Raw genomic sequence first — 23,435 nt, 5'->3', positions numbered from 1 at the left:
GTTTGGATATAACACATACCTCATGATCAGACCCCACAGAACTTGCTGACATCAATACACCAGATATATAGCTGGTGTGAGGTACACCAGCCAATCCGGTTCCGGTAGGAAGCAGATTGCGTACTGAGTTATTCAGTACCCTTAGCATACTGAGTAAACACTGTGGGATCCACCATTATTTATTTATTTCATCCACTCCGTTCATCCATTTTAACACATAATTTTATGGCTTTACCACAAAACGGAAGAATATAAAAAACTCAAGTGGACCACACCATAGGAAACAGTCTGGCTGAACCTCTACAATTAAAAAATTTGTGGAGGCCACAGAAGCTTTTCATCAAACTAATATTCGTGTTTTCGCTTCATCGAGGTCCGTTCGACCTTCTGAACAGGTTGGATGACAAATAAACATAATTGTGGGCCTTAAGAAGGTTTCAACGGTGGAAATCATTATTCCACACTGTTTTCCGTGGTATGGTCCATTTGAGCTTTGGATTTACTTAAATTCTGGGATCAACCACTAAAATTAGCAGAAAAAATGGATAGAAGGAGTGGATAAATCACATACATTAACGGTGGGCCCAAATGAGTTGACTCACCACCATGAAAACGTACTGAGTAACTTAGTACGCAATCTAATTTTTCTAAATCATTTTATGATAAAAAGCCTCGCCATTGGTCCATGCTCTATGGTCCCACCATGATGCATCTGTTTAATCCATTCCATTGGTCCATTTTTCTAAATCATTTTATGATAATAGTCCAAAAATGAGATGCATCAAAATCTCAAGTGGACCACACAATGTTGATTGAACGTATACGGTCTACCATTAAAAACTACTTGCGGGCTACGAAAGTCTTGGATCAAGCTGATATTTCTTTTTTCCCGTCACCTAGGTATGTAAGACCTAATCAACAGCTTGGATATCAAATAAACATTACAGTGGGCCCGAGGAGGTTTTAAATGGTGGACATTTAATGACTATTGTTTTCTTGTGGTGTGGTCCACCTGAGTTTTAGATCTAGCTAATTTTTTGGATCAAGCTCGAAAATGATATTTAAAAATGAATGGACAGCATGGATACAATAGATGCATCATGGTGGGGCCCACGGAGCACCGACTTGCACCTTCAAAGCCAAACCCCCGTTTAAAATGAAATTCGATCCCCAATTTCTGTATAAACCCCGAAAACCTCTCCTTCCCACCAAAATCTCTGGATTTTCAACCCGAAAATCCCTCTCCCTCATCCCATTTTTATTTTTATTTTTTTTTAAAAAAAACATCTATTTTCCAACAAGATCTCGAGATTTTCATAGCCCGCAAGCCGATTCTTTTCTGGAGAAGCTGCCAGACGATTTTTCGACAGAAAAACCGATTTTTTTTGGGGTTGAATCTTACCGAAAAGTTGCCGATCTGCATTCAACAGCCGTGAAGCTCTTGAAATTCGTGTCTTCAACCATATCCGGGCGAAAAATGGGTATTTCTTATGTTTTTTGTTTTTAATTTCGACGATTTTATCGCCGAAAACATCTCCCTTTTATCGACAAAGGTGGGTTGTTGGCTACAGTTCCCACCCGTGGTTGGTGGGAACAGTGAAATATCGGCGATAGTTCAAAAATATCGACAAACCGATATTTTCGGCGACATTATCGGCAATATCTGGCAGCGATTCGAATAAATGGGTTTTCGGGATCATTGAGTCAGCGATACCGATATTATTGGCATCAATTCGATATTGTCACCGATAATTTAAACATTGTTGATGACAATCCCGACCTTTACTAGATGTGAAATCATCCTCGACCTTTAATGGATGATAAACTCAACCCTTATCAAGAATCGATTCAAACCCTCCTCCCTTAACCTGTAAGAAACCAACCTGTGTACATTATCCATCCTACATTTATACACAATCATCCATGAACATCATCCATACACATCATACAAAAGACCATAGAGAAAGAATCAGATAAGTATTTAAAACTGCGATACATCTAAGTCTTTTTTTTTTTTTTTTGTTCCTTGCATTGGGAGGGACGTAAAGCTACAAAAAAACATCCAATAAAAACAACAATTAACACATACATTCCCCAAAAGATTAATATCTTTTATTATAAGTATACATGCGAATAAGGGCTTATGCAATCATGTCTCCATATGGGATTACGTAGACTGAATGTTTGAACCATAGACACAAGGTTATTATCAACTTTCTCGAGCTTGATATTTTGTCTATCGTTGTGATCCCTAGTGCCACATTTACAAATCATATCCACCTCACTCTCCATGATTGACTAATACAATACGAGATTCTTATTAGAAAAATCAATGGGTAAAAATTGTTGACAAATATAACCTAGAAGGTGGAATTGCATATTACCGTAAAATAAGTTGACACAAATGCGCAATCCTGGGGATAAGCATGAGGAAGTTGCTCTGTCAAGTAGTCCAAGTAGATATCCACCCCTTATGTATTGAGGAAAAAGTGACAGTAAATATGTATAGGACGAGGATCAATTAAATGAAAGATGGGTAGTCTCACTTACTTTAAAATCAACTTATGCATTTAGGTCATATGGGAAACTCAAACACGGATGCCACTCCATTTTGCGTGCAAGCGTCGAATCATTATATTCTTCGGTTGTCAAGGATCTATGCGGATCCACATATCCCTCAAGAGAATTGATGACATCAACAAGAGAAGAACGTGGAGCAGTGGATGTTATCCATTTTGATGGCAATGAATTGTGTTGGGGCCTCCCAACAGCCACGACTAGAGTCCTACATAACTTAGTCGCAGGCTGTTGACCAACCTCATCCACAATCGCGAGCTACCCACCTGCCTCATCCATATCTATAGGCTAGCCGGCAGCCTCATCCATAACTGCAAGTTGAAGAACAGCACCATCCACAGTCGCAGGTTGCCGACCCTCCTCATCCATATCCAGAGGTTACCGACCCGCCTCGTCTATATGTATAGGCTAGCCAGTAGCCTCATCCATAATTGTAGGCTGAAGAATAGCCTCATCCACAATCTCAGGTTGCCGACCTGCCTCATCCATATCCACGGTCTGCCAACTCGCCTCATCCAAATGTACAAACTGGCCAACAGTCTCATCCATAATTGTAGGTTGAACAATAGCCTCATCCACAGTCGCGGGCAGGCTACCAACCCGCCTCGTCTATAACTACAAGCTGGCTAATAGCCTCGTCCACATCCTCCTCCACGGATCGAGTTGATGTGTTAATTGTCTCCATTAGATTCACGTTTTAGATATGCAATTTCACAATGTGTTGTTAAACATCAAACAAAATACAATTTCATATACCTTACTAGCATCAAACTCCTCCCTTAGGAACTTCACTCGTCACATAATGACACATTCCCTTCCTTTGCATGCTTCCTTTCTCTCATTTCCCTGTAATGTTTCATTTCCTCTCTTAATTCTTCCACATCTAGTGTGATGGTCTCAATTCTATGGTCAAAACTCTTCAAAGCGAATCTAGTCTTCTTGTTTTGACTTTCGTTGCCAATTCCTCAAGTGAGGCACAAAATCAGCCTTTAGTTTAGTTGTTTCACTTCATTTCCTTCTTACTTCCCCCCTCACTTCCTCTCACACCTCCACTTCCCCTCCCACTTCCTCTCTCACTTCATCTGTAACCTCTGTCTTTTCCAACTTTTTATTCCCTTCTTCATCAACTCCTCTCTCACTTCTTTCCTCTCCAATTTCTTCTTAGCCACATGTTTCTACACAACCTCTTACACCAAAACCTTTGTTCTAACTTCCAACCTCAAAGTCTTATCCTTCGTATAGGCATCAACTTTGAGAGATTTAATCACATCTGTCTCTTCTTCCTCCTTGGTCAGTATAAGCTCCACATCGATCTCTATCTGCAAGAGCAATTGTGATCTATCAATTACAAGAAGAAACCATAATGCATTATTATCACACAATAATAGCGAATCGCCCTTACCGACACGGTCTTGAAGACTTTTGAGACAGCTATATACCAGCCTACTTTGTACGGCCTACAGTTGAGGATTCGAGGAATTCAGACTTGAGGTCTTCTAACAATCCATCCCTTATCACCCGATAATTAAGGGAATCGCTCGTAAGCCCATATTTGTTTAACAAACAAAATAATGCACTACACATTAGTTAGGACATGTATTGAATATTTAAAAAACAAGATACAACCAACATGACACACTTACTGAATGGGGACAATAGTTAGCTGTATTGCATCCGCGTATGTTGTATGAAGGTGCATATTCACCATTCTCGCCAACCTTTATTGCATGATCAGCCTGTCTTTCAAATATTGGTAACCCACACTACCCTAAGTTATTGACCATCTCTATATACTTATCTCCACAACCATTCTTCTGAGGAGATGCAACTATTAGATTCTCGACGCAAATCAAAAGTGTCCCAACTTCACCGCATCCTCGTATTTTTTTCCCGCAGAGCAAGAGATGATATTCTTTCAAATCATCTTTCGTTATAATTCCTTCTTTCAAATAAGTCTCCCTAATTCCCTTACTTTTCTTTCCCTCTATTCTTTCACTCACTTCAGACACCTTTGATCTTACAAGTCCACACCTCAAACCCATAATGAAAGCAAAGTCCAACTCGGGCAATTTTATAATTAGGGTGTTCCGTAACTGTAACGGTGGCCGTAATGGCCACCACCGTTACCTTTAGGATACGGGGCATAACGGTTGTTACAGCCATTACGGTCTCTCATTTTTATTTTTTATTTATTGAAAAAACCCTCGAAAAACTTGTATCTACCCCGTAATGTTGATTAAAAAGTATGAAAAACCTATCTATGTCCCGTAATAGACCATTACAGGGCTATTATGGCCTTTATAGGGAATGTAACGTGCCGTTAACGGCAATTACGGGTCATTTTTTTTCCATAACGATTTTACGCCTATTACGACCCGGTAACGTATAATGGTTGCCACTGTTACATTTACGTAACAGCCTTTACGGCCTCGTAATGGCCTTTACGCCTGTAATGGCCTTCACGGCCTTGTAAAAACCTTTACGGCACACCATGTTCATAATAGAGCCATGAACATCAAAAGTTGGGTCACTAATATGCCTCTGCATAAGGTAATAGATTATTTGACCTTGGGCCATCCACCCATCCACCGAGAAATTCAACAAATATCCAAAACAAGTTTTCCTAAACATCTCTTTTCTAATAGGAGTGGTGGGAAAATCATCTAACATGTATTCCTTCAAAAACTAAAGAGAGCACTTCGGAGTAGCTGTTGCACTCTCGTAGTCCAAGGTGGTTGTCCTTCTCGGTTCATTTCAACCTACAATTCATTAAAGGGTCGAGGTTAACATCCAATAAGGGTCGAGCTTGACAGTCAGCATATAAGGGTCGAGGTTGTCATCCAATAGGGGTCGAGGTTATCATCCAATAGAAGTCAAGGTTGATAGTCAGTGTATAAGGGTCTAGGTTGTCATCCAATTGGGGTCGAGATTGACAGTCTGCCCGTAAGGGTCAAGGCTATCAACGAGGCATACTGATAACCTCAACCCTTACAGGATGTTGATCTCAAACCCTACACTCTCTATGCCAAAACAACAGTTATGAATGGGTCAGAGTTGCCATTCTGAAATGGTGGATTGTCATCAGTCCTAAAACACATCATTTTCAAATTCACAACCCACAACCATTACAAAAATAACATCCACCCACAACAACAACCATAAAATTCACAACCAAAATCACTTCTCCCCACAACGGTCCCTCTCAACCTTCACACATAACAACAATAGCAAAGAAAAAAAAAACATTTGAAATATTCTACACATACCTGAGGCCACCATCTTTATGGATTTTGATTGCGGAAGTAGGCTCTTTTCACAAGCGGAGATGGAGACAACGATTATGGAGACAATCGCGTTGAAAAACAGTGCTGGAGGGGGTGGAGGTGGGTCTCGAAGAAGAAGCTTTGAAAGGGAGAGATGGGGTCGAGGTCAGGATTCAAAATGGGGTCTTACGGTCATTTTTGGCAATACAAATCCCCTTCGATATGAAGTCTCATATCCATAGTTTTGGAAATTGATATCATATCGACTGATACAGGTGTATCGTATCCATATCAGCTCGATATGATACGTGATACGAGGCTGTATCAGCCATATCGAAATCGGTTAGACCGTATCGGCCCATATTGGTCGATACAACCTATATTGATGCTGATACGGCCAAATCGCCCATAAAACCCCAAATTTGATTTTATTTTTATTTTTTTCAAAAATTCACTCATGTCTCCTTTTCTTCTTTACATTTAAACCATGTAAGATCTTAAAAAACTCATTTTAGGTTAGATCTAGACTTATTTTGGGATCAAAACAAATTATTTGAATGGAATTCGACGAATCAAAGCGAAGTGGACCATTATGGGAAAAATCGAAAAGAAGGGAAAACCTTTGCTTTTTCTTTTTTCTTTTTTCTTTTTTTCATCTTCTTTTTGCTGTATTTCCAATGTAATGGGCCATTGTTCACCAAATCATGTTTAATTTGTGTTCAACTAGGGCCCATTTAGTTGACCCTCAACAAGTCAAATAGACACAACATTCTCATCAAAGAATGATCCAACATGCCATTGAATACATGGTCAAAACACACAAAATAAATAAATAAAATTTAAACAAAAAAAATTGATAGATTTATGAATATCTCATTTTTTTCCTATTTTTCTGATATTTTTTTGCTTCGAAAAAAAATTCTGACCAATGCAGGCTGACACGGCCCTGATTCCGATACACGACACTGTATCGTATCACTTTTCCATGGGACTGATACGGCGGCCAATACCGTCATTCGGAACCGTGGTCCCATCTTTAGCTTTTGGTCAAATCCACTCTATCCATTCTCTCTAAAATTTTGAGGAAAGTAAATGGTCAGAGAATGACCAGCATCTTCCGATCAGGTGGCCCAGAACACAAAAAAACAGTAGGTAATGTTTTAACAAGCGTCGAGCATTTTTTCCCCATTGTGGGCCACTAAAGCTCGAAACAACGTGAAGGTAACACTTTCTCAAGAAAATCCGGGGCCACAAACATTATCAGTGGATTGGATCTATCTTTTGGTGGGCCCCATGATCAAACGGATGCAACTAGTTGCATTGGGAAACATAACTGCCGAAACTTCTCACTCATGCACCTTTTTAGTTGTACCGACTTGCAACTAACCAAGAGCCATACAAATTAAGCTCTGTGGGGCCCACAATGATGTTTATATGTCATCCAACCTATTCATAATATCATATATACATCATACATGGATGAAGGGAAAACACAAATATCATATTTATATATATAAATACATAAAAAAAACATTTGTGGCCCACCCGACACTTCTCAACGGTAGCATGCAACTCATTGTTTCTTGGGGTGTGGTCCACTTCATATGTAGATAAGCTCCAATTTTGAGGTCATATATTACAATGGGCTGGTACAATGGATGGATGGTGGAGATAAGGAAAAAAAAAACTTGAATTACATTGGGCCTCACTGCCAGGAGCATTACTATCCAGTGCAAGACCTCTCCCATCATCATTACTAGCCGCAGCCCCTGCTTGGTGCAAGGCTCTGTGCAGGGGCAATTTTGTCCGAAAAGTTTTAAAAAACCTATAAGGGAGGGGCGTTTGGCGCATGGTATTAGATGGGATTAGTGGAATGGAATTGCATTTGGTCCCATGCCAATTCCACCCAATGGATGGGGAGAAAGGTTGGAATTAGATTAGATGGAATTGCGTCCCAGGGCACCATAGCTTTTTGCTTCCCGCCTGCTGTTTTGAAAAATCTTGTTGATGTTAGCAAGTTTTGTAGGTCCCACCATGATGCGTGCGCTATATCCACACCGTCCACCCATTTTTCGAGATCATTTTAGAGCATGTGCCCAAAAAATTAGGTAGATCCAAAGCTCAAGTGGACCCCATCATAGAAAACAACAGGGATTGAATGCCTACCATTGAAAACTTCTTTGGCACCACATAAGTTTTGGGTCAAGCTGATATTTGTGTTTTCTCTTCATCCAAGTCTTTTTGACCTTATGAATAGATTGGATGGCAAAAAAACATCACGATGGACCCTAAGAAGATTTCAACGGTGGGCATCATTGTTCCCACTGCTTTCTGTGCTGTGGTCCACGTAAGCTCTAGATCTGCCTCATTTTTTGGGCCCATGCCATAAAATAAGGTTCCAAAATAGATGAACAGTGTGGATATAACACATGTTATTCTCGATGGTTCCAAATGATGGTTGGTATATCTATTCAATGGCCAACAAACCAAAGAGTGAATGCTACCGTGACACAAGCAAAGCATGAGTTATGCTTGTCCCATGGTATCCCATGGTAACAGGGGACTTTCATTTTTTTAATACCATCCCAACTAATCCCATCTAATACCACCCGCCAAACAAGGGAATACTTTAATACCCTCTTCCTTTTGAATTTGTCAGTAGCACAAGACTAGTACGGTCAAAATCCCCCCAAAAAAATAGGCCATTCCGCCTCATCACGCCATAGTCCGTATCAATGGACAACCAACGGTCTGACTCGACATACAGGTTGAGTGGATCCCGGATTTTTTGAGACAGGCGATTTTTCATGATGGGGGGCCCACCTTTTGCATGGATCAGATGTCCTACACGAGTGGCAGGCTGCATGTGGCAATTTTTCAAGTTTTTAGAAATCCCGGCCCAGAAGCCCAATTGCCCAACCCGGCCGATTTAGCGGAGATTATTGAAAATAGACGAGAGAGAGAGAGAGTTAGGGGGTTTGTTCGTACGGAGCGAATAGGAGCAGACCTTCATGCAGAGGAAGACCTGGCCCTGGCGCTGGAACTCAGCGAGTACGGCGAGGAGATCGGTCCGGACAAGGCGGGAGACGCGTGTGCGTATGACTCCGTCGAGTCGGACTCGGTTCGATTGCAAGCGTTTCAGCTCCTGGACGACCAGTAACCCTTCCTTCCCCATCTCCTTCTTCCTTCGCCATATCGAAAGGCTAGGGTTGGAAGCTGCAGCAGAAGAAGAAGAGAAAGCTGCATCTGCAGCAGCGAGTCTTTGGAGAAGAGAATCAAGGTTTAGGGTTAGGGTTTTGAAAGGACTCTGCCCAATTCCTGGAAGGAGCTTTCTTCGGCTTTTTAACTGATTCGAAGCGAATCGTATCATTTCTGAGAGAGGAAGAAGGAGAGGAGAGCTTGGGGAATTTGAAGGCACGAACAAGGAGGCATTGATGGAAGAGAGACTCCTGGTTTTAAAACGATGGTGACTCTTTTAACGGAGACATGGCATGTTGTACGGTCAATCCAGACCGTCCAAATCTCTCGCAAGCATTAACAGAAGTTACAATCGCCGTCTAATTTTTCCTTTAGGATTTGGACCACTCGCTATTTTGATTTTAATTATAAATATAAATTGGTGGGATTGATTGATGAGTGTGATTTTATATATTTGTCCCCTCCACAATGTGGCCCACAATTTCAATGGTTTGGGTTGTCATACATCCGTGTCTCGTGCGAGGAGAGATGTAACCCAACATTTTTAAAGTAGTGGTGAACTATCACAGTATTCTGTAGCGCAAGCTTTGCTAATCGCACGCGCGTGTGGTATAAAGTCGTGAACACGCAACACGTCTGCCAGGATGGCACATGCATTTGAGATCCAATCCATCGATCATTGGTCGGACGTTATCCATGTTCTTTTCCAAAACTAAAATCTATACAATCTGCATGTGAGCCCAAATACTGAAAACAGGTGGTGGATGGGTTAGAAAACTACAGCTAAGTTATTCAGAAACGTTATTTTGTTTTGCAAACTGTGGTCCACCTGATCAACGGATCAACCTGATTCCTCTGGTAATGCATTAATTCAGTAGTGCGATTGACATATTGTGCTATGCTGGCACGTGTATGCTGCCTACATGGGCTTTGCTGCACATGGCGTCTGAACTTAGCGAAGCGCTTTTTTTAACACACGCCACGTGGGTGCGTAACCATGACCAACATTGTTGAGACCTACGGTGTTCACCGCCGAGGGATGAGGGCCAGACTCGGGGAACTGCATAGTGATAAATGAATGAGTGCTGCCTTGGTTGGGGAGGTTTCAAATTGCCTATTTTTTTAGTTAATTTAGTATATGCAGGTAATTATTACCTAACTTCTTTTATCTTTGGATATGACAAGTACAACATGCAGTTAGTATTGTTTAAAGTCACTCAAGGAAGTAAAAAAGAGAACCTGATAATCAGGATACATCTTTGCCACATACATATTATACTAAGAATGTCATAACACTTAGAAACGTACGTATGACTGAAATCCCAAAGACAATTATCTTTCCAATGACACATGGTAGGAATGTACAGTTTGCACATACACAAAGTGCCCAAAGAGCATATGTAATTCAGCATATATTAAAGCGTGACATGCAGTGACCCATGGCCAAATTTAATTGGCCACGTGCAGCCATTAAGGATGGTCACGGGACGACTCGACTCATCTAACTCATTTAGACTCGACTCAATCCTAACCGAGTAGAGTCCATCTAATTTAAACTCAAACCGAGTCAAGTTCAAGTCACCCAATAACTCAACTCAACTCAACTCGACCTGAAATCCAACTCGATATCTAAAACTCAAATCGTGTGTGTGTGTATTGGATGCATGATAGGTGCAGTGGTTAATATACCTTTGAGCCTAGTAAAAGCTTCCTGGCATTACTTAGTCCACTCATATGGTGCATCCTTTTGAAGTAGATTACATAGAGGATGAGATAAGTGACTAAAGTCTTTTATAAATCTCCTGTAAAACACGGCGTGTCCTAGGAAGGATAGGATGTCTCGTATGTTCTTGGGTGGAGGTAAGTTAGAGATAAGATCAATTTTAGCCTTATCTACCTCAATTCCCTTAGACGAGATGATGTGTCTAATGACTCCCTTATGAACCATAAAGTAGCACTTCTTCCAATTCAGTATTAAGTTCTTTTCCTCACATCGCTTCAGCACATTTTAAAAATTTTTCAAGCATTTGCTAAAGGATGGACCAAAAATCAAGAAATCATCCATGAAGACCTCTAAATATTGTCCCACCATATCAGAAAAAATACTCAATATGCATCGCTAAAAAGTGGCGGGGGCATTACATAGCCCGAATGACATTCTTCGATATGTAAAGGTGCCGTAAGGACATGTAAATGTGGTCTTTTCCTGATCTTCAAGGGCTATCCCGATCTGATTATAGTCTGAATAACTTCGAGGAAGCAATAGTAAGAGTGACCAGCTAGCCTTTCCAAAATTTGATCGATAAAGGGTAAAGAAAAGTGATCCTTCCTTATGACAGTATTCAACTTCCTATAGTCAATGCACATTCTCCAACCAGTAGTAATCCTAGTTGGCACGAGTTTATTGTTGGCATTGGATATGATGCTGATTCCAGACTTCTTAAGAACCAACTGAGTTGGACTCACCCATTAACTATCGGATATAGGGTATATGATATTCACATCCAATAGTTTAAGAACCTCGGCCTTAACCACTTCCTTCGTGTTTGGATTTAATATACGTTGTGGTTGTTGTGAGGTCTTCGCATTATCCTCTAGATGAATGCGGTGAGTACAAATCAAAGGGTCAATTCCCTTGAGGTCCGCAATCGATCATCCAAGGGCTCCTTTGTACTTAATGATAGTAGAGATGAGCATACTCTCCTGTTCTTGCTCAAGGTGAGAAGAAATCACCACCAGGTATTTCTCACATTAACCTAAATATACATATTTCAAATTAGAGGGCAAAGGTTTTAGGTCAAACTTTGGTGGCTTAAGGTTAGACGATAGAGGCACTACATCAGTTTGGGGCAATTCTTCGAATTGTAGCCTCCATCGGTTAACTTCAAGTATCGGCATAGTATTCAGCATGGTCCCCATCTCCTTAATCATATCATCATCAAAATCAAGGGAATGGGCCAGGCACGTCTCTAGAGGGTTAAAGGATAAGGTCAAAAGTGTTTTATCTTCCACGAAAGAGTCAATCATGTTAATGTCGTAGAAATTGTCATCATCCTCTAACTGTTTGCCTGTGTTGAAAATGATATTCAACTCTAATGTCATATTCCCGAAAGACATACTCATGACTCCATTCCTGCAATTAATGATTGTGTTTGAAGTAGCGAGAAATGGGCGACCAAGAATCACGGGAATTTGAGTGCTCACATTACTGATGGGTTGCGTATCCAGGACGATAAAATCTACCGAGTAGTAGAATCTGTCAACCTAGACCAACACATCCTCAATTATCTCTCTTGGTACACGAACTGAGCGATCAACAAGTTGTAATGTGGTTATGGTGAGTTTTAATTCACCCAAACCTAATTGTTTATAGACCGAGTAAGGAATCAGATTTACACTCGCTCGTATGTCAAGAACTGTATGCTTAACTCGGTAGTTCCCAATTACACAAGGTATGGTTGGGCTGTCAGGATCTTTGTATTTCTATGACACATCTTACCTTAGGATGGCACTCACTTTTCAGTTAAAAAGATTTTCTTTTGAATATTTTGCCCTCTTTTGGTCGTACACAAGTCTTTCAGAAATTTGACATATGAAGGTATTTGTTTAATCACATTCAATAAATGAATATTGGCCTTTACTTGTTTCAATACTTCTAAAATGTCCTAAGAGTTAGAGAGAGATTTTGGTGCAACCAACCATTGGGGGAATAGGGCAATGAGCTTGCCTTGAAGTTCCGGTTCCAATTCTTGTGAAGCAGTGCTAGATCTATCATCATTGTCCTCTTCCCGGTCCTTAGGCTTTTCAACCCTAATTAGAATGATTTTGTTAATAGTCTTCCCATTCCTAAGAGTGGTGATAGATTTAGCTTGCTCCATCTGATTTGAAGAGTTTAGATCACTTATCTTATATTGTGGTTTAGGATTGGGGAGAGATTGAGCAGGAAGTATCCTCCTTTATATAACCGTAACATATGAATCCATCTTTTGCATAAATTTTGTAAGTTCTCATATTTCTTGAGTAAGCTCCTGAGTTTGTGTAGAATTTTAAACTAGTTCTTCTTGAGGTTTCCCTTGATTTGGAATTTGATTGAAGAAACCTTGAGAGGTAGCAGTTTGTCCATTCCTCCAACTGAAATTTGTATGATTTCTCCAATTAGGATTGTATGTATTGGAGGTAGGTCCATTAAAAGGTCTTTGGTAATTGTTTAAGGCATTAGATTCCTCATTCAGCACATCTAAAAAGGCAGGTATTGTTGGATAATTTTCAGTTGTATGAACATTTCAAGCACAAATACCACAAACAATTTCCTTAACCTTATCCTTCTTTAGTTCTATGACCTCAATTTTCTTTATGAGATTAGCCACTTTAGCATTGATATCATCATCCTCTTTCAGAAGGTATAATCCGCCCCTTTCCTTTGATTGAGTGGACCTAGAAGTGGTACTTGATTTTGGGTATATGTCTCATGATTGTGCATTTTTAGCAAGTCTATCTGAGTAGTCCCACACATCATCGACATTTTTATTCATAAATTCCCTATTGCACATTGTCTCGACTAATTGGCGTATGGAAGATGTCAGACCATCATAGAAAAAGCGTGTAATGCACCACGTTTCAAAACCGTGTTGTGGGCATGAACTGATAAGATCCTTGAACCGCTTACATTCTCCTAACATTGGAAGAAATTTAATCTTCCTTTTGGGTGAAGTTCATGATTGACTTTCTAAGGTTGTTCGTTTTATGATGTAGAAAAAATTTCTTTATGAACTCCCTTATCATGTCATTCCATGTGCCAATAGATCAAGGGCATAGTGAGTGCAACCACATCTTAGCTCTCTCTTTCAAAGAAAAGGGAAAGAGTTTTAGTCTAACTGTGTCTTCAGACACATTAGGAAAATATAAAGTGGTTATAATCTCGTCAAACTCTTTCAAGTGTAGATATGAACTTTTAGATTCAAGTTCATAGAATTTTGGAAGGATTTGGATCACCCCTGGCTTAATATCCATATGTTTCATATTTTATGGAAAAACCATGCATGAGGGCATACTCACCCCCGCCGGTTGTAAATAATCTCATAAGGTACAAGGTGGGGGTTCTTAATGCACCTCATTCTCATCCTGGACTTCCTCAACCCTAGGTTGAGGTTATCTTCCCGGTTGATTGTCAGTCATAACCTCAATTAACTCTGAGGATCTCAAGTGGTGTCTAATCCTGCGATGGATAGATAACCCCTCAACCAATCCTCATTCACTTAAGAGACGTAAACTGTTGTCATGGACCCATTTAGGCGTGAAACACTCTTAGCCCTCAATTTCAGATTCTAACCTAAACTTAAAAGAAAGAAAGGAAATAAAAATCTAGAAATAGAGAGAGAGAGAGAGAGAGAGAGAGAGAGAGAGAATTAGAAAGAAGTTACCAAATTAGAAGTTCTTAAATTAAGATCCTGCAAAACAAAACAAAACAAGTTAGTTTCTAAAAAAAAAATAGAAATTCTAAAATTAGAAAGTTTTTAAAAACAAATTAGGAAAGTAAACTAGTTTGTAAAAAGGAAAGTTTTTAAAAACAGAAAATTAGAAAGTTTCTAAAGAGAGAAAATAAAAAGTTTCTAAAAAGAGAAAAGGAAAGTTCCTAAACCTAGAATTAGAAAGTAGATCTAAGAAAGTTTCTAAAAAATATATATTTTTTAGAAATAAATTAGGAAAGTTTCTAAACCTAGAAATAAAAAGCTAAGTTGGTTTCTAAAATAATTCAGAAAACCCTAATCCTAAAAATAGAAACTAAAAAACCGTAATCTTAACATAATTCCAAAACTAGCTATTCCTAGAAAATGCAATTGTTAGTCTATGGCAACGGTGCCAAAAACTTGTTCACAACTTGTAACGTCTCGGAAAAATCTGTACAAGGACTCGAGTACCACCTCAGGCAGAAATCACCTAAGCCCATAACCTTTAGAAATTAAGTTAATGTTAGCAAGTGCTAAACTAGAGTGCTTATGAAATTAGCACTAATCATTTTAAATATGATCTGCAAGGTCTAAAACGTGCAGCATCATTGACACTACATTACCCTGAAATATAGAATCCGTCCTTAAACCCATTTGCTCTCGGGAGCATCTTGAAACTCCGTATCGGACCTGGACCGCACGTCGAAAGTTCGATAACCACAAAACTATACAGTTATAACCGCATGACTGGACTTGACAACTCCGTCGGAAATCAAGTCTTAATTGTGTCTAGAAATGCACAACTTGAGCCCAGAGCGAAGAGGGTGAAAAACGTGAAAATATTTAGAAATAAAAATATGAATTTAAGTAATCTGAGTCATGTCGCTTGCGGGCCAAATATAAGGATTCAGACCATTAGCATCTGATCTAAATATACCCTCAGATCAGGAGAAATGTCCCATACATGTCGTTGTACTTGTGACCCTGATCGAGTGACCGCGACCGTTGAACTGAAACTGGTCCGCCACGGCTGATCTATAAATCCGATCGGAACGAAAACTCAACCTGACCTAGATCTATGGTTAGGGAGCTTAAGTCCGACCGCACGTGGAAAAGGGGCCACTAGAAGTGCTCCGTTGGACTGGAACAGTCCATATTTGGATATAACCTAAGTATACCTTGGCCCTGGGGCCATTTCCATCAAACCTGGGCCTATATAAGGACCTTAAACACTCTCTCTCATATGTCATACGAATTTTGCAAACCCTAAGGGAAAGAAGAGAGAAAAGAGAAGGGAAAAGAGAGAAAGTGAGAGTGAGAGTTGGGAGTTCTTCTTGGGATTCGATCTCGTTACTCCACGCACTTAACCACCCCCTCTGTATCACAAATCAGGCGATTCCGACTCCATACTTGGGTAAGAAAACCTAACCCTAATATGTTTTAGGGTTTCAGATAGTGTAAGTTATGAAATAACTAACCTAATTTATGTTATAGGTTGCCAATCTGCCGTAGACAAAGACTTAGCTTTAAAACTAAGTTTGCTATGAGTCTATCGGCGAAAGGTGCGGACTATAAATGTATAGGTTATGGTTTTCAAGACTTTCAATGTCGGTTAATGGTTTATTACTGATGTGGGTGCTATTTCACATGCCAAATGCGATGTCTGTTTCGCGTTTCTGATATATATGAACTATATTGAGTTTAGTGTATTCCATATATATATATATATAGAAAGTATCGTATACGTATGAAATTTGGACGTGTGTTTGCCATGATTAATTGTTGGGTGTTTATGCTAGTTGTATGTGTAACAACTCCTTGGTGAAAGGATTTGCCCTAATACATGCTATAACCAACATACATCATGTAGGTTGGGATATGTACTTTAAGTGTTTGTAGAAATGTCTGAATGATCAGGCATGTATAAATTGTACTTTATATGGGCGTTGAGAAGAGATTCTCAACTACCTTAACGATGTGTATGATTTTCTCCATGTAACTTATATCCTTGTCTGTTTTACTTAGGAACTACATATGTGTGAATTCATGTTTAAGTTGAAATCCATCAAATGCTCATATGCTAGTATGATTGGAATTGTTAGTCCATTACTGTTCTGATTCGCTTGTATGATTATCTGTTACATTTGAATGTGTTTGGGACTACGGAATAGTCCAGACAATCGGTAACGGGCATTGATTTGGTGGCTGAGGTTGTCTCGCCATATAGGACGTGATCGATGAATCCGAGCTGTACTTAGGATGTTAGCAGTGGTTAGGCCACACGGAGTGCTTACGTACTTCATGTCAATTAACTCAATGTGCGCTCGTACTAGTCGAGCTCGTCAAGTAACCCGATTGACCCGATGTATGTTCACCATGTATGAATGCTACTGTTTGAATCTAAGGTACCAAACTCACCAGTAAAAACCCCTTTAACCTTGGTACCTCGATCCGCTAAGACTCATGAGCCGGGCATGGTGGTATGGGATACCGTGGTCAAGCTGTCGGCCTACGCTGGGGTGACGAGCCTCCCCGTAGTGACCAGTGAGCAACCCAGACTCGTGAGCCGAATACGGTGGTATGAGATACTTTATTCGAGCTGTCGGCGTACACTGATAAGGTGATGAGCCCTTTGTAGTGACCTTGAGCGTACGCTAAGACTGCGTAGAGGCGACGAGCCCTTACGTAGCAACATGAGTACACTAGGCCTACACTGATAAGGTGACAAGCCCTTTGCAGCGACCTAGAACCGTATCATCGTATGAGATTTACTAGGATTGACGACCCTAGATTGGATCACCTTTTGGAAATTGATATAAGGGAGGTACCTTAGCTTCCCAATCCTGCTGTATGAAAAGGACTAATAAGAACTTGGTAATCACGTTCATGCACCGCACTGCATGTGCCGTTTGGCGTTGGGCAGAGCACTGAGGAAGTGACTGACATGCCTGACCGTTAGATGAAGATCGTAGAGGGAGTGCAGGCGAGGGCATGCATCATTTATACATACCATTTTTGCATTAATCACAGTACTTAGGAATGTTTGATTGTATTGCTTTATCATTACCGCTTGACTGAATTGATAACATGTTAACTTTTGCTTTATGGTTCCACTGAGTTGATCACTCACTCCCACGTTACAGGATGGTGTTGTACACACAAATCAGACTCTATTTTAGATGCAAATGGAGACCCGATTGATGAGGCAGAGGCGGATTCGCAGATGATGAGGATGCTTTCTCATATATGCAGTATTCAGGCGGATTCATATAGGCTGTTTTGAATTGACGAGGCTTCAGGGTTACACTTGTAGAGGACTCTCACATTTTTGACATAACTTAAAACAACATTTATAATATTTCACCTGGGATGTGTTTATACTTTGGAGATGTACCACGACTTATATGCTTTATATCCATCTATTATAGTCTTCCGCTTGTGTAATTTAACTGTGTCTGAAGTATGATACACTATTTTGGTATGATCTCATTCATGTTTTAGGCACTAATACAAACAACATTTAATCATCCTCAAATATGTTGCATAAGTGATGTGTTGCAACTCGGGAGTTAGACTTTTACTCGACCCCCGATTTTCAGGGCGTTACACAACTCCAAGTGTAGGGTCGTGATGTAGTAATAATCTCTGTGAGACCGAGGTCGAATCCACAGGGACTAATCTCATGAGTATTTTGAAATTAAGTAGGAGTAGAACTAGAAAAAGATGTAAAACTAATTCTGAAGTGATTAAGAGTAATTGTGAGAGATTTAATGAAAAACTTAAGAAAATCAAAGGTGGGAAACTAGGGTTTCCAAGGATCCACTTGTAGGTTCTCTAGATGCTACATTGCTTGATTCGAGGATGAAGAGATTTGTCAGATCTTTGAACTTCTCATAGATCTAATCATCAAAGGATGAGAGCTGTGATGATTTGAAAGTAATTCCATCACCTAACCATGCCCAGGAGACAAGGTAAACAATAGGATCTACCAATCACACAACCAATCATAAGAGAATTGTGAAGGTTAGGAAGGATTCTATCATCCTACCATGCCCAAGGGACGATGGTGAACAACAGGATCTCCTAATTTCACAATCTCAATTCAAGAAAAGAAGATATCTTAAGCTAATGCAGACATATTGTAATTTGTCACAACAAACCATTAAAAACTAAAAATATTCCTTCATAATCAAACTAGAATCCAAGAGAGATCAATAAAATATGAATCAAAACAAAGAAAACATCCCAATCATGCTACAAGCTTCACCTTTTAGCCTTAGCTAAGAGGTTTAATCAACCATAGATATGATTGAACTAAAAACTTTTAAGAAAAGTATGAAAACAACTAAGGGGTAGAAAAACTCTTGGCAATGGCTTCTCCACGCTTTTGCTCCACTCCACAAACCCTAGAAGATCCCTAAGGATGTCGTAGGGACTCCTATTTATAGTTTTGCAGCACCTCCTTTCACACCGACTTGGAAAAATCTAGAAACCGCCTCAAAATAAACTTCACTCTGCACAATTTTACAAACTGACACAGAGTTTCAGAATATGCTTATTGAAGATACTTTTAAGAATATATTTATTTTTAGGACAATTTCAAGATTCCTTTTCTTCACTTTAAATATTTGATTCTTTTCATTCCTCACTTGATTTTCTAGGATATTTAGCATGGGAATTCTTTAATCTTGGCCTTCTAAGATCTATCCCTTGCCTTTGTGATTCTTGAGCATCAAATCCATGCTTTTAGAACCCTTTTTAACCAAAGCTCTTAAATTCACCTTACAACATAAACATGAGTAAGATAGAACATTAAGCATTATCATGTTCATAAAACCAAGATATAAATGGGGGATAATATGCAGTATTTGACCCTCAACACCAAGGTTACAATAATCCTAAATAAATTCTCTCTCCATGAAACTATTTGATCTTTTCCTATTCATAGAGGGCAAGTATTATCATAAGGAGCTCTTATCCTTTGGTTACGAATATTTTGGCCTTTTATAAAGTTTCAACGGTTAATAGTGTTACGTGTTGGGCTAATTGAAGCATATTTCTGACTTCATGAAGTCGATCTTTCACTTCTGTAAGACAGTATTCTCTTCTGATTTGATTTGTTAGTGCACTAATTTATGTATCTTATTTGTCAATCATGTGAAGCCATGTGTCATGTAGTCGGTTAAGCCCTTAGCAGCTAAAGACTGAAGACACAAGATGATATGAGCATTAAAGAGCAAAGAACAGGTAAATGTGGTGCCTTGGTGACCCCAACCCTTGCCCTAAAACAATCCATTGAACCGTTAAATGATCCTGACCTAGTAGGTAAACCTTATTGATCACCCTTGACCCAAAACAATCCATTGGACCTCTAAATGATCCTGACCTAATAGGTAAACCTTGTTGATCACCCCCTAGTTTAAGGAGCCTAATTAGAACATGATAAGTAAGGGTATAAGAGGTGCAAAACTGTTGTGAAATTGTATGTCCAAAACATTAGTTTTTGAGTGGCCTTCGATCACATCGATAGTCTGTCGATGGGTTTCGATCCCATCGAAGATCACTCAATGGTATCGAGTAGGTAACTCAAATCTGTCTAACAAGATTCAATTTTTTATCTGAGTTTCTTAATGGAATCAAGGAACTTTCGATGACATCGAAGGGTTTCCTCGATCCCATCGAAGACCACTTGATTAGATCGAAGAAAGAATCCAACAACCATACAGAGATATATCTGGATTTTCTTGATGAGATTAACACAAGGTTCAATCCTATTGAAGGTCCTTTGATCAAATCGAAGGGACATTCGATCTTATTAAAAGAGCCGTTAATTAACTATCTTATATCCATTACAAATTAGTTTTTTATAAAAGGGCTTTCAATTATTGGGCATTTGGAATGGTTTTTAGTGCAATAGAAGCTTATGTGATTTCGTGATTATATCTCTCATTTCAAACCTCTAAAATAATGAGTTCCAAGTTATCTTCATTGAAATTAATATTCTAATGAGGATTCCAACCTCCACTTTGAAGATGAGCATAAACTCCATCATTTTCTAGAGATTAAACTTGAACTTATAGTCAAATCTTTATCTAAATCCTCTAGAAGACCCATTTAGGTGAATCCCTTAGGATTATAATATTTCATTAGTTGCAGGAGATTCACCCAACCTCCCAATACCTTGGTCACCTTAAAGGAACCTCACATACAAGGTGATTGATCTTGAAATTGAAGCATTAACAACGCATCGACATTATGATTAGGGGAGATGATTGAAGTACGGGACAACATCGATCAAGTAATCTGAGATGACACTAAAAAATGGGTTCAATCCGACAAGTAAGTTGTCATTTGTAAGAGTCCATATACACTCTTTCCTTGTGTAGGATTGAGTGTAAGAATTTGAATTTCCAAACTCGACTAGGTTCTTGTGTAAGACCTAAATCCAAGTCCTTGTGTAGGTTACAAGACATGGGTGTATACATGTTAGTCTCCAAGTGAGCCTCCAGTGGGAGTAAACCTAGCTAGGTCCTAGGATTAGGACCGAGGTTGTTGGTTAGCCTATACAAAACCAACTCATGTCTCTTGTGGGAGCCTCCAGCGGGAGCATATGTCAATAGGTTCTTTTGTAGGACTGAAGGTCATGGCGAGCTTAAAGAAAACCATGTAGAGTCTCTTGAGGGAGTTGATCATTGTATAAGATTGTAAAGGTTATAAGTGAACCTGATTTAAAACCTCAATAGTGAAATCCGGTACACTTATGGGTAGAGCGTATTTACTGGGATAGAGTAGGAAAACTAAACCACTATATATGCTTATGTTTGGGATTATCATTTCAACACTTGTTTAGTTATGTTAATGTGAGTGAATGTTTAATTACATATATGCATGATTAGATGAATGCTAGTAGTTAATAGGTAGCACATTCCACATACACATGTACACTATCATGTTTATAGAATAATTATTTCATAAGAATAAGATTTGTAGTCTATGTGATTGGACTATCTATTGGTTTTAAAGCTTTAGAGTTAATTTTCTTATTTAGCTTTAATTGTATATTAGTTTAAATAAGCAATTATTTTTAAAAGGCATAATTTTTATTTGGTCATAATCACCCCCTCTAAGATATAACCATCAATCTTTAGCTCCACTAAGCTTCCGCACGCTGTTGAGACTCCAATATTGCATATTTAACTCTTCAATTACATTAATTTTCCTTACATTTAATTGATAATTCGATTTAATTATATACGTTTTTGTCATGCGAGGTGATTTGGAATCTTATGATAAATATGCGCTTAAAAGAATGGATTTAGAGTTCAAAATAAGATAATAAAGAATTAGAGATTTAGAAGTCATTAGTGAAGAATTCATATGCCAAAGATCCAAGGAAATCAAGTGAGGAATGAAGAGAATCGAAGGTTTGAAGTGAAGAAAATGAATCTTGAAAATTGGCTAGAAAAATGATACTCTGAAACTCTGAGTCTAAAAGAGAAATTTCTGAAATAACTCCTAAAATAAACTTCGATGCATCAACAATTTATGAATTTCGGGCTCACTCACTGGATAGTTTTTTATAATTTTTGATGACATTGAAGGTGTCATTGAAGGTCTTCGATGACATCGAAGTTTTTCATCGAAGATGTGCAGAGTGCATAAATTTAAGGTGGTTTGCGAACTTTTTCGAGGTAGTGCGAAAGTTTGAGTTGCAAAACTATTTAAAGGTGTCCCTAGGCTATTCCAAATCATCTTCTACAATTTGGAAAGGAAGAGAAGGCCTAGGTAGAGCGTCGACAACGTTCTTCCACTTTGATTTATTCACGGGTTTTAGTTGATCTTTTTGTTTTTCTTCTAAGAATTTAGTCTTCTTAGCTAATCTCTTAGTTAATGCTAAGAGATGAAACTTATAGTTTATTTTGATGTTTATCTTGCTTTAATTCAAGTATATATTAAACTTTCATTAAGTTTTAGTTTAAATAAAGATATATTTCCAGTTTTTTATGATTTATTGTGACTAAAATTATAGTAGATACTATGAAAGCTTTTGATATAATCTTTTTGGCTTCAGAATTGTGTGATATATAAAAGTCGTTGTTCACCATCGTCTATGGGCATGGTAGATTATTAAATTCCCTACGATCGTTGCAACTAGACGGATAGTTGAGAACTAAACTAATGAAAAGTTTAGATTATATTTTAACTGTTCTCTCATCCGATTGGATAGGATATGACTTTGATTTCAATTGAGTTATCATTGAATCAAGTATACTGAATATTGAGATTGTTATAGGTGGATGCTTGGATCCTTAGTCTTTTATCTTTATTAAGTAAAACCTTTTTCTTTATCGCTGGATTAAAAACCCACACAACTAAGTTAGATTTAGATTAATTCTAAATCGTGTTTCTCATTAACTATAGATTTGACTTTGTTCTCACTGAGTTATTACTACATCGTGACCCTGCATTTGGGGTTGTGAACACACGCATAACCCATGGGCTCACCACGTGTAATTTTAAATGTCTCAATCTATTTTCCAGCCTATAGAGATGTTGGACAGGGTGTGGAGAATTATGGTAATCCATGGAGAGGACATCTACTGTGGCTTGGTGGAGGTTATTGCCTCCTTGCATTTGTCTAAGTTGTTCTTAACGAGCTTAATGATGATGGAGCCGTTGTATCATCATTATGTATAAGTGTCGGGCCTCACAAAATTCTTCAAGAATGACTCAAACCAGTTGTAAAATGATGGTTGTTTGTCGCGTAAAAGTGTTTGTAGTTTCAAAGGGTCGAAGGTCTTGGATATGTGCAAAAATCTTTCCATCCCTTCACTACACATAATCAACAAATCTAACTCAAAGAGAGAAATCATGAAAGTAATGGCCATCGGAAGCCATAACAAAAGAGATTAATTTTTGTAAGAAGATTAAAATTAAAATTGAAAGGATG

General features: G+C 38.8%; 1 protein-coding gene and 1 long non-coding RNA gene across 11 annotated transcripts in view; both read right to left on the bottom strand.

The window, feature by feature from the left end:
• Positions 1-9,293, bottom strand: part of LOC131253454 (pentatricopeptide repeat-containing protein At1g62350) — a 36,692-nt gene extending 27,399 nt beyond the window's left edge. For all 9 annotated transcript variants that reach the window (XR_009175203.1, XR_009175196.1, XR_009175200.1 and 6 more), the window contains exon 1: positions 8,848-9,293. Coding sequence is in view for 1 of the 9 variants with exons in the window: in XM_058254443.1 (XP_058110426.1) it covers positions 8,848-9,210 (363 nt within the window). In the remaining 8 variants the exon portion in view is untranslated. The remainder of the gene's footprint in view (positions 1-8,847) is intronic.
• On the bottom strand, positions 929-4,716 carry LOC131253455 (uncharacterized). Of its 2 annotated transcripts, XR_009175205.1 has the most exons (4): positions 3,980-4,716; positions 2,551-3,896; positions 2,385-2,470; positions 929-2,298 (listed from the first exon to the last, which is right to left on the bottom strand). It is a non-coding gene; the product is annotated as an uncharacterized LOC131253455 (long non-coding RNA). The 2 variants fall into 2 exon arrangements; XR_009175204.1 differs by having other exon boundaries at positions 2,385-3,896.
• Positions 9,294-23,435: the final 14,142 nt, after the last annotated feature.

Source organism: Magnolia sinica, chromosome 8 (genome assembly GCF_029962835.1).
Source record: "Magnolia sinica isolate HGM2019 chromosome 8, MsV1, whole genome shotgun sequence".
Classification (NCBI taxonomy): domain Eukaryota; kingdom Viridiplantae; phylum Streptophyta; class Magnoliopsida; order Magnoliales; family Magnoliaceae; genus Magnolia; species Magnolia sinica.
This window is presented reverse-complemented; position numbering and strand designations above follow the sequence as displayed.